This window comes from Nannobrachium achirus (assembly GCF_963921795.1).
Source record: "Nannobrachium achirus genome assembly, chromosome: 5".
NCBI lineage: Eukaryota > Metazoa > Chordata > Actinopteri > Myctophiformes > Myctophidae > Nannobrachium > Nannobrachium achirus.
The window spans coordinates 33,691,193-33,703,205 of record NC_137814.1 but is presented as its reverse complement, the minus strand read 5'-3'; the positions used below and the strand labels follow the sequence as shown (position 1 = coordinate 33,703,205).

The following is a 12,013-nucleotide window of genomic DNA, read 5'->3' as shown; positions in this document are numbered from 1 at the left end:
CTAGCGTCCATATTTTGGGCATATCATTATAATTATAGGCGTTTATTTTTTAAAATTATTGACTATAATTGATTTAGCACTTTTTGTCAAGATATAATTGAAAAACATACTCGGTGGTGGTCTAGGACTCTTCAAAATCTGGGGCGGCATCAGGCCCAAGGATCTGGCATCGGCTGGGCTCTAGTTTAGTGGAATAATGTTGCCAGATTTGCCCAAAGTCCATTTGGTCAACCCTCTTTTTTCATCCTCCAAGAATAGAGATGGCCACAGCTGGTTTAGGTGAATTTGTGTGTTTGTGTGTCTGGCACCCAGAGCCTATACTGTGGGCACTGGGCTGTAGAGTCTAAGGGATAGGTCCTCAATGGGTCCCTGAGGTCCACCCCACCCCCTCCGGCTGGCCTGGTGCCTGGCTTCACAGGACTTTGATAGAGCACTAGCCTAGCCCCATGGCAGAGTGCACGGTGCTTTTTATTGACGCACAGGAGATGGGCAGTTCCGTGGAAGTCTGAGTCAGCGGGATCGTTGTGCAGCAAATGAGCGAGCAGGCCCGCTGTCTGAATGCCATTTATTTGAGCTATCAATGGCCTCAGCTGAGGTAGTCTAATGTTGAGGTCGACGTGTGGGGAATTCTAATGGCGAGCAGACAGAGTGGGATTTAGATCTGCATTTTCTCCCCTATTGCCTTAAGCGCGGTCTCGCTTTATTAATAATTTTGACAAATGAACGTGTGCTGTTTGTAAGGGCTGCACTGCTGACAAACCCGACCAGTGTTGCCATGGCAATACAGGGTGAATGTGGAGTAGAAAAACATGTTTTTTGTTTTGTTTTAGTGTACATACATATCGTCGTTGTTGGGTGGAAACCTTGTACGTCCAAAACCACTCGTTTTGTATTTATCATTTTAAAAATGATTTAAACTAGTGATATTGCCGATCTACAAGCACTTGTAGATCTGTTATTTTCACTAGTTTTGCGCGACACTTTTGTATATTGAACTAGAGCTTTAAGTTAAACTAAATTACTAACCCACCATGTTCAAAGTGCAAGACCTTGTCTGTTCAATTAGAACACCCACTGGTCATCCAATTTATGCTTGATGGGAAAAGATCACATATGGTATTTTTAATTTGATCGTTTCTTTTGTCTATGGACGTGCCAGGCAGGAGGAGTGTGTTGTTATACATGTGAGTGAGGTAAATCTATCCCGAAGGAGGAAAGATGAAAGCAAGGTAGAGACGGGTTGCTCCTTTTGCCACTTGTGCTCCGATTATTCCACCTCTTATGAGTTTCTCTTTTGTGTCTTTTCTTCACAGAAGAAGGCTTGAACCATGAATGCAAGCTCTGCAGTCAGTCCTTTGACTCTCCGGCAAAGCTCCAATGCCACCTGATTGAACACAGCTTTGAGGGCATGGGTGGGACCTTCAAGTGTCCTGTCTGCTTCACAGGTGTGTACTGTGTGTGTGTGTGTGTGTGTGTGTGTGTGTGTGTGTGTGTGTGTGTGTGTGTGTGTGTGTGTGTGTGTGTGTGTGTGTGTGTGTGTGTGTGTGTGTGTGTGTGCGTGCGTGCGTGCGTGCGTGCGTGCGTGCGTGCGTGCGTGCGTGCGTGCGTGCGTGCGTGCGTGCGTGCGTGCGTGCGTGCGTGCGTGCGTGCGCGCGTGCATGCGTGTGTGCTCTGTGTATGCCTGCACGTTTGCATGTATTCACACATCTGTGTCCATGAGTTATGATGAGGCAGGCAATGTGCATGTTTGCGTGCAGGTGTGCATCTGCACTCCTTAAAGACCTCGACATTCGTTGTGTTCCTTCACAATAGAATGCTTTACACTCCAAATAAGTGTGTGTGCGTGTGTGTGTGTGCGTGCGTGCGTGCGTGCGTGTGTGAGAAAGAGAGAGAAAAGTTAAATCGTTTCTAAATGAGTTGGGAAAGGTCGAAGAAGTGGGCAGACCAAAACTTGAGCAGTTTGCTGCGCGTGGCTTTTTATTTAGTCAAATTGCCTCCAAATCAAGGCCCAAGAGGTGTCATGAGTCAAGAGGGAGAGAGAGAGTTGGAGAGAGAGAGAAAGAGATCGGGGGGGGGCAAGGGGGGGGGGTGTAGACAGTGTGAGCGGGGTGCAGGGGCGTCACAAGGGGGGGGGGGGGGGGGGGGTAGTGGGACTGAGTTACTAGGGCCCAAGGTGGAGGAGCCTTAATTATTTTATACTTTACAGTAGCTATTGTAGCTTGTAGATCTGCTATTTTTGAAAAAGTCGTGAAAATGTGTGCAAATCTTTGAATGTTGGTATTTTTTAAGCGAACATTTGTGACTCAAATTTTGCTTCTGGGTGGTCCCTGGAACGAAATATTTTGAGATGGGGGTCCGTGACCAAATACATATCATTTTGGGATTCCTTCACTCGCGCTGTGAGCTTGTAGATCTGCTATTTTTCAATAGCTAAAGCACAAAGTAACGCGGTGAATCCTTGAAACCCGGGGCCCAGGATTTGGTGCGACACCCCTGGCGGGGTGGAAGGAGGCAGGGGGGAGAAGGAGGGAGAGAGAAAGGGAGATGTGCTAATTGTGGATGGCGGTGGTGCTGATGGCTGTAATGATCTCATCTGTCTGTGTGCGTGGAGGTGGAAGGACCGGAGTCCTCCTGAGAGGATAGCGCCCTCCTTCAGTGTCAACAGGGTTAACTATCTCTATAATGAAATCTGCAAAGTCGTTAACTTCGGCTCTTCACTCTTTTCTCCCTCCTCAGCTCTTTACTCGCGCACTCGCTCTTTTTCGCGGGTCTTCAGCTCGTTTCGATCAGCTTGAAGAAGTGAAAGGTTTCTTTTTTTTCTTCCCCTGCTGTAATTCTTTTTCTTCTTCAAAACCTGTTCGCTTCTTCTACTCCACTTGTTACATCAATTAGCGTCATTAGCTCTCATTTCTGCATTCTGCTTCTTCGCTTCTCACATTCTTTACTTCAAGGGTCTTCAACAGGGAGTCCGGGACCCCTAGGGGGTCCTCCAAATCTTCCAATCATTTGAACCCTAGTGTCCATATTCTGAGAACTGTAGCCAAAAATAGAGGATCTACAAGCTCACAACGCCTCACGCTCGAGCTTGTAGATCGGCTATTTTCGGCAAAGAGGTTTGGTGTAGAGGGGAAAAAGAGCAGACTAAGTACAGAGTAAAAAGTCAAGTTTATTAGGTAATGACGGCTCAAGTGGTTAAAAATCTGAAAACACAAATTGACATGAATCCAAATTACACTGATGATCGTGCTGTCAAACGATGAAACAATATGGAATCTATGAAAAGGTTGAGGGGGGTCCCTGCTTCATCTCTCTCTCAACTAAGGGGTCCTTGGCCTGAAAACGTTGAAGACCCCTGCTTTACTCATACCTACCTCTAATCCGCATTTATTCTTGCGTCTCCTTTCTCGAACGCCCCCCACCCACCGCCCATTTGCTCTCCCTTCTCCTTCTTGTCGCTGCTATGGCCTTATCTCTCCCTTAGCAGAAGCTTATTGATATCCCCCACCCTCACAGGGGTCTCGGACATTTAATATACAGAGCATGCCTCCTTCATCTGAGCCTTCATTTTCCACCGCCAGCTTTGACAGACAGCCCCCCCACCCCCACACACACACCTCCACCACTCTCCCTCTGCGTCCATATCGATCACGGCGGCATAAGAGAGCGAGGGAGAGAGAGATGCAAGGAGGGTGAGAGAGAAGGAGATGGTGAGAGAGAGATAGCAATAGAGAGAGAGAGAGAGAGAGAGAGAGAGAGGGAGAGAGAGTGCACCCTCAGGACACTGGTCCAGCAGCAGATGGAAGGTGGGCGGGGGCAGACCACCGCCGGAGAAGGCCTCCCCCTGTTGGGGGCATTGGGGACTGACAGCTGAGAGAGACTGGCTGACAGCTGTCCACTCTGACTTTACCAAAACGAAAAACCCTAATTTATACAATTCTCTGTGTATTGTTAGTCGTTTAGTTGTATTTCCTACACTCTTATACTATACTGCACTTACTACTGCTAATATACCTCTGTTCTATAAGAATGGCATATGTTACTCTACTATGTGTGTTTGTTTGATGTTCTATGAGCCTTATCATTTAACCCATTTAGAGCGGGTACACATTATTGTGTATTATTATTTTATGCTTTAACTATTGAAAATTCGAATTTTGACCCGATTCTATAAGTGTCTTTTGAATCCTTTCTATGTCAGCAATCTGGCTGGCCATCGTCAAAGAAAAGGTCCTTTTCACTTAAATGGAGCTCAGTTAGTCTGTTCTTGAGAGACTACTATGTAAGTGGTTCTCAAACCTTTTCATGTGAAGGACCCCCAAACTGATATTTATTTGGCTACGGACCCGCATCTCAAAATATTTAGTTCCAGGGACCATCCAGAAGCAAAATTTGAGTTACAAACGTTTGCTTTAAAAATACATATATTCAAAGATATGCACAAATTTTCATGATTTTTCAAAAATAGCAGATCTACATGTACAAGCTCGCAGCGCGGCACTCGGTGCCACGCTGTGAGCAGGTGAATGTGCTTCAGAGATATTAATATTTGTTTTCTAAGCATACTGTTTACAACTCATAATCACAGACTTTCACAGGAACAGGATAATTAATTTCACTTTGGTCGCTTCAAATTAGGCTTTCTCTTCAGTCTGTTGACGTGTATAATTTACCATGTTGCTTATTACAACATGACAATTTTACCTCACATCCTTTGTTAAAGAAATGCGGTTGATTTGTCATTGCAGACCCTGCCTTGGCACCCTGTCTGTGAATTGCAAATTCAAAGGGAAACCCTTTTTTCAGTCAGATATGCAGTAATGAATCTGCACATGAAAGTGAAAACTTTGATCAAAGTAGGTGGTGGTTTTAGTGCTGGCAGTGGCGTGGGGGGGGGGGGGGGGGGGGGGGGCTGGCCAGGCGCGCGAGTTCACTTGAATAGCAAGGTCGTCTCTTGCTCTTTAAAGATCATCCCCTCGCGATGTTCACGTTTTAGCTTTATCCCCTTCCCTGTGACCCCAAACTCTGTGGGAGGTGGAGAATGACGAGTCATTGTCATTCCATAACTTACCTGATTATCGTCAATCCTGTTAGAGGACAAGAGGACAGGACAAATCATAGCACAAAACAAACTCAGGGAAAGGGCGGGGGGGGGGGGGAGTGAGTCACAGACAGCAGAAGAGAGAGAGGAGAGGAGAGGAGAGAAAGCGAGACTAAACTTGGGTGAAGCTAAGATGGCTTCAACTGGCAAGTTGTGGATGTGAGATGAAAGGCGGAAAGAGGAGGAGGAGGAGGAAACAAGGAGCACGCAGAGGGAAGGAGGGTAAATGGGAGTTGAGGAGAGAGGTCCATAAGCCCCTGGATGATGAGAGAGTGTCTGACTCTCCCAGGACAGATTTGACAGGTTTTAGAAGTGGGGGAGCCTCCAGCTAGAAGTGTCTGGCTGCACCCTTAGGAACCGCAGCGAGGGCTGGTGTGGAAATTGTGATCGGGAATATGTGCTTAAGACAAACAAAACAGAATAAAAATGTGCCTGATGAAAGTCATGAGGGTGGATGTGTGTGTGTGTGTGTGTGTGTGTGTGTGCGTGTGTGTGTGTGTGTGTGTGTGTGTGTGTGTGTGTGTGTGTGTGTGTGTGTGTGTGTGTGTGTGTGTGTGTGTGTGTGTGTGTGTGTGTGTGTGTGTGTGTGTGTGTGTGTGTGTGTGCGCGCGCGTGTGGGTTTTTCTCTCACTTATATCACAGCATGCAATGGAAAGTTGCAAAACTACAGGATTCTATGCGTTCACAAAATCACAGGAGTGCGTTTAATTAGTTGCCTCTGCATGCCCCCCCTACCTACCTGACATGTCATTTTAACTTTTATTTATTTGGGGAACATTAAAAAATATTCCATCCTCTGATCCAGTGTAAGTGGGCCTTTATAGTACCAAATAATAAGATCCTAAATTATTCTGTGAAATCGGACTCGCACCGCGGTCTATATCTCGCCTCTGCATTGTGAACGATCATTTTAAACCGCAACCAAATACTTGACAAATAGTTCAGTTCCCCCCTCCCTGCACAAACAGCTTAGTATTTTGGTGCAGCACAGCCTGCAGAGAGCACCGCCCTGCCAAAATAAAGATGAGCTGGGGCTTGTTGTAAAGGAGACGTCTGCCATGGACGGCCCCTGAGATCTAATCAGAGGGCTTAATATCCCCCACAGCGAGGAGACCTTGGCCCCTCAGCCCCCTCAGCCCTGACACCCCTGACGCCCAACCCCGGCTCAGTGCTCCACTCTGGCTCCATAGCCAACAAACTCCACAAAGTTCTCTCTCTGTCTGTCTAGCCCCCCCCCCCCCTCTTTCTTTCTTTCTCTCTCTCTCTCTCTCTCTCTCTCTCTCTATCTCTCTCTCTCTCTCTCTCTCTCTCTCTCTCTCTCTCTCTCTCTCTCTCTCTCTCTCTCTCTCTCTCTCTCTCCAGGAGTGTCACAGGGGGGGAAAGGTGGGACTGAGTTACTAGGGCCCAAGGTGGAGGGGCCTTAATTATTTTACATTTTAGCTATTGAAAAATAGCATATATACAAGCTCAGAGGGCAGCACCGAGTGCCACGCTACAAGCTTGTAGATCTGCTATTTTTGAAAAGTCATGAAAATGTGTGCAAATCTTTGAATATAATTATGTATTTTTTAAGCGAACATTTGTAATTTGTAATAACATTTGTAACATTTGTAACTAAAATTTTGCTTCTGGGGGGTCCCTGGAACTAAATATTTTGAAATGGGGGTCCGTGGCCAAATACATATCATTTTGGGGGTCCTTCACATGAAAAGGTTTGAGCACCACTGACATAGAAACAACATACATTCAAAGACTTGCACAAATGTTCACGATTTTTCAAAAATAGCAGATCTACAAGCTCGCAGCGCGGCACTCGGTGCCGCGCTGTGAGCTTGTATATCTGCTATTTTTCAATAGCTAAAGCACAAAATGTGAGCGGATCCTTGTACCCAGGGCCCAGACTTTGGTGCGACACCCCTGCTCTCTCTCTCTCCCTCTCTCCCTCTCTCTCTTATTCTCGGTCTCAACAGGGAGTGCCACACTGGCCAGTCAGTGATTCTGTTAGGAGGTGGTTCTGGGTTATTTCTTCCCCCTGTCGTCTCCCTCCTATGTCCTCATTTTAACCCTCTGGGGACGAGGTACTTCTTTAGCTCCCGTGAATGGGCATTGCAAAGGCACATCTCATTGTTTGTTTGTACCCCCGATATACACAGTATACAGGTATACATATACTGTACGTATTATGTTTTCCTTACATACACGTCAAATCCAAACTACTTTATCAATGTGTTACAAAGGAAAATATTTATAACTATGGACTAACATAACTACCAGTAAGACCCCCCCAAGGGCGATAAGCGACCGTCAGGGCGCACGGAAACAACAGACTTTTCAAATTAGGCAGTGTATAACTAATACTGTAACTTTATAATTAATTAATACATTGCATGCACTTTACTTTGTAAAAGGCTAAATATAAGCCAAAACCGATCTTACATTAGGCCTAAGATGTAGTTCAATCTTCAATTATTTTTTTTGCATCTGGAGTTTTATATTACCCCCAATGACTTACCCTCTGACTATTAATGGTCTAACTATATTCAGGAATTGTGCTGCTGTAAGGCGAGTGCATTTTAGGCACTTTGCCCACTAGGCTTTCAGCAGCCATTGTCCACTTAATATGCATACAGATGAATGAATGCTGAGCTATGAATCGGAGCCATAGATACGTATAGCTGATGCAACATTCCTCTTGTTAGTTTTGGATCAGATAGACGTGTAAACAGTGAGGAACAGAGCAAACCTGACACCTCAGTAGTGTGTAGGCCTATTGTACAGGATTCTAAGCCCCCCTCCAAGTCTCAAATCCATTTTTATTTTCGCTGTATTGACTTTTTCCTTCTCCAGCCAAAGACATAATGAAGGCTTCCTGCAGCTGGCATGACCTGCTTCTGTAGGGTATATGCAGACAAAACATTATTGTCTGCTATGCTTCTTAGGTTTTTTCTTCTTCTTAAAACAGTGCCACCGAAACAAAGAAAACTTTTAACCTGTAACCAGACTAAGAATCAAAAATCCCCGATGGCGTCCCTTAGAGGCTATGTTGTTTCACATTCAAATCGGCGGTGAGCCAACCAATATTGCCATCCTTAGAGCCCTGTGTGCCCTCACGAGTGGAGATGAAGAATTATTTACAAATAGTCAAATAATTAATAACTTGGCCTTAGTGTGGCAGTAGAGGAAAGGTAATGAGGATACTCAAATGGTTAGGGTTCATCCACTAGGAAGCATGTGATAAGCCAGTTTCATGGTAAACCTACCATTAGATTAAGAGATATCTTGTGTGCAATTGGACATTTTGACCTCATGGAAGCACTAGAGCAAAGGCTGCGCGGTCACCAAAATCGATAAATGATCTCGGGAGAATGTACTGTAGGTGCACATTAAATTCCATGGCAATCCAGCCTGTAGTTTTCAAGATATATTGTTTAGTGTGACGAATGGACCGACATCATTGCCATCATCATGCTTAATTTATTCATCGCACTTTGTTGCACACCATCGTCGCATGCCGGAAATAGCCGATCTATTTTGGGGGCAGAAACCTTTGGGGCAGTTTGGTGCAAACTTTGCATGTTTTTCATATAATCCTGACACTTTCCTGAGGAAAATGTTGCGCTATCAATCTAGCAATATGTTTCTCATTGTCCAAATCTTTAAACTCATGCCCACAACATTACAGTATATAGCTGTTTAATCATTTCTGGTTAACAGAGACAGGCGTCGCAAAGGAATTAGCAGTCAGCCGGCATAGTTCCACTGCTGGTGATCTAAACTTTCATTTCCCAGATCACAGCGTGGCAGGCATCCATTTTGCCAAGGCGGGTGAGTCTCAGGCGTATACACCCCAATAATTAATATCAGCACCCTGAGGTGTACTCAAATTGGGACACGTTAATGTTACTGGGGGGCCCCTTGAGGGGCGCAGTGTGCTGTTGCAGGGACCCCTCAAAGTGCTCCTGCCAACAGACACCTCACCTTTTGTGGCTGTGCGTTTTCCCCGCTCTCCCAATGGCCCTGTGGTGCACGCATTAGAAGAAAAGTTATTTTGAGCTGTAAGAAATTCAAATGAAGCCCCCACATGCTAACTTTTCCGGAGCATCCAGACCTTTGAGATTAGACAGCCGTCCTTAAAGCACAAGGGTCCGGGATAACAAACGGCATGTTTGAAGTGCTCCACAGAGAGCTGAAGAGACACACACACATGTACACTTAAAACACACGCCCTCGCATCCCCCTGGCTTTCCAGTGTGGACCTTGGCTTAATTAAATCACAAATGTATGGTATATGTTTTAAGTGCCAACGAGTTGTGTGTTTATGTGATAGTGAATGTAGTCTGAGTCTGCATAAATAAGTAGTGCAACAGCATGAATATTTATATTGTCAATATAATTAGCGACGTAGACTAATGGAGGCCATGTTTTGCACTTGAAGCCATGCCAATTTTTTGTGGTTGTTTATTTTCTGGCTTGTTGTCCCAGCAGTAGCGCTAAATAAGGAACATCATTATTCCCAAAACATTATGCATTCGCTAGCTGTAGTGCCATGCATGTGACCACTCCAGTGCCACGGCCGATATCGAAGTTTCTGCTTTTCTTTTCTTTTTTCCCCCCATTATAATGATGTTTTTATTGTTAATAGCACATTCATTTGTTCCTAATTAAGTCATTTTCCTTGCCATTTGACAAGGCAAACGGCAATTGCAATTAGGGTTTTGCCGTTATTTCCGTTAATACGAGTCACCAGATCATGGTCTATTTTAATAAGCACAACAGCAGGGAGCATTCCACGAGTCCAAGCATAATGTGATGATTATTATTCAGACCTATACAGTAACAATCCCCATGTTTCTCTCTTGTGTTTGTGTGGTCCTGTGTGTGTGTGCGTGTGTGTGTGAGCAGTGTTTGTCCAGGCCAGTAAGCTCCAGCAACACATCTTCTCCGCCCATGGCCAGGAGGACAAGATCTATGACTGCTCTCAGTGCCCGCAGAAGTTCTTTTTCCAGACAGAGCTACAGGTGAGCCTTAGGGTGGGGAAACAGGGTGCAAACGGGTTCCAACGGCAGTGACAGCTCGAGCACACGTGACCGCTCAACACGCGCCGCAAACCACACTTTCGACGATGCCCTCCAATCCCGTCTGGGATGGCAGACTCAGAAGGAATTATTTCAGTCCGTTTGCAAAACTCATTTGTGATGTTGCAGATATGATATGATTTGATTTGCTTATTAGACCAGCGGAGCACTAAAATATCTGGAATTAGAGGATTAGCGGAATGCTCGTTTTTGAAGAGGTAATTACATACGGTACGGAGGCAAAAAACACAGTTGAGTCAATATGGCTGCATCTCATACTCTAATCACAGAGGAGGCCTCATGGCTAAATGTGAGCTTCGTCCTCCGGGAGGCCATATCTGCCCTTCAACAAAGTTAGTAGTTGGACTTATGAACTTGCAATGTTAGAGAGATAATCCATTTTCCAGCAATCTCTTTCTCCGGTCCTTGGAGAGCCTGAAAAAATGAAACAGACCTTATTATATTATTTCAGACTGGTGGTGTTTTCAAGCAGCACTGTTGTGTTTGGGGGATTCTCTACCTTACACATGGCTTTTCTCATATACAGGTCTTTTTGTATTACCTTGTAACTGAGACATTAAAATGTGAGTAGTATAAGCACCTTGTGCAATCCAATCACTGAAATTATTAATGTTTGTGTGAGCCGAGCGAAGCCAGTAGGCACTGACCATATGCGACTCTGAGTAGAACTATCTGAAACTCAAGTACAGTACTTATGCACAATTTGGAGGTACATTTACTTTGAGTATTTCCATTTTCTTATACTTTAAACTCCTACTCCACTACATCTCAAAGGCAATGTTGCACTTTTTACTCCACTACAATTATTTGAAAACTTTAGTTATTAGTTACTTTGCAGATTTAGATGCATTAACCACTTCAGTCCTATTTTCTACTCAGGTTATATTTGAAAATAGCTGATCTACAAGCTCACAACGCGATGTGATAAGGCGCGTTTAGATTGTGATTGAAGTCTGGCAATTTTTTTGTACTTTTACCGTGGTACTGTAACAATATTTTGATGCCAATACTTTTGTACTTTTACTCAGGAGAAATTTACATACAGGACCTTTACTTGTTACAAAGTATGTTTATATCGTGGTATTGCAACTTTGAGTACTGAGTACTTCTTCCACCCCTGAGCCACACCCTGCATTAGCACCGAGGCAGAGGGAGCGTCCGTCCAGGGCTTTAGCTGCCCATTGATCGGCAGGGATTTTCATATTGAGATTCAGGTTGTAAACACACCACAGCATCCGTCTGCCAGGAGGAAGGTGAATGTGATCATTATCCACTGGTCATTTGAGCATCACTACCATGAATAAAACAAGGCTTGTACCACCAACATACAGCTCCACCATGGAGAAAGCTATTAGCAAGCCATGTTTTTCTCCAAACTGCCGACATGGAGTCTCCTCGTTCAGGCCAAGGCCTTCTATTTATCACATTTTCATCTCTCATTGGTACGAATGTTTTCTGTACAGCCAACGTTGTTACAGGTACCTGTAAACAATCTCAAATAACCTGGGGATGTTTTCCTACCTTTTTTTTGTCTGACATTTTTTGGAATGAAGTGATCTCCACCTCCCCGAGGTGCTGTTTCATGCATGATTATTTTGTTTTACAGTCTCTGTGAAGAGACAAGAGCAGAACATGAAAGACCTATGGCACTTTGTTATGAATCAGGGTGTTATGAAAGGAGAGCAGGATTGAGCTTGGGGGATAAGACGATCATTATGCTCAACCTGTGCCATGCTCTAAAGGCAGTCCCAGATGAAACTAACGCACACGCTTACTGTACAGTCACACACATAAGTCCAACCACACGTTCAGATGTTTG

The 12,013-nt window shown here is 44.8% G+C and overlaps 1 protein-coding gene across 3 annotated transcripts in view; it reads left to right on the top strand.

Moving 5' to 3' along the window:
• Positions 1-12,013, top strand: part of znf521 (zinc finger protein 521) — a 145,297-nt gene that overhangs the window by 117,860 nt on the left and 15,424 nt on the right. For all 3 annotated transcript variants that reach the window (XM_080725367.1, XM_080725366.1, XM_080725368.1), the window contains 2 exons: positions 1,314-1,445; positions 10,001-10,116. In XM_080725367.1, the coding sequence (XP_080581493.1) occupies positions 1,314-1,445; positions 10,001-10,116 (248 nt within the window). The remainder of the gene's footprint in view (positions 1-1,313; positions 1,446-10,000; positions 10,117-12,013) is intronic.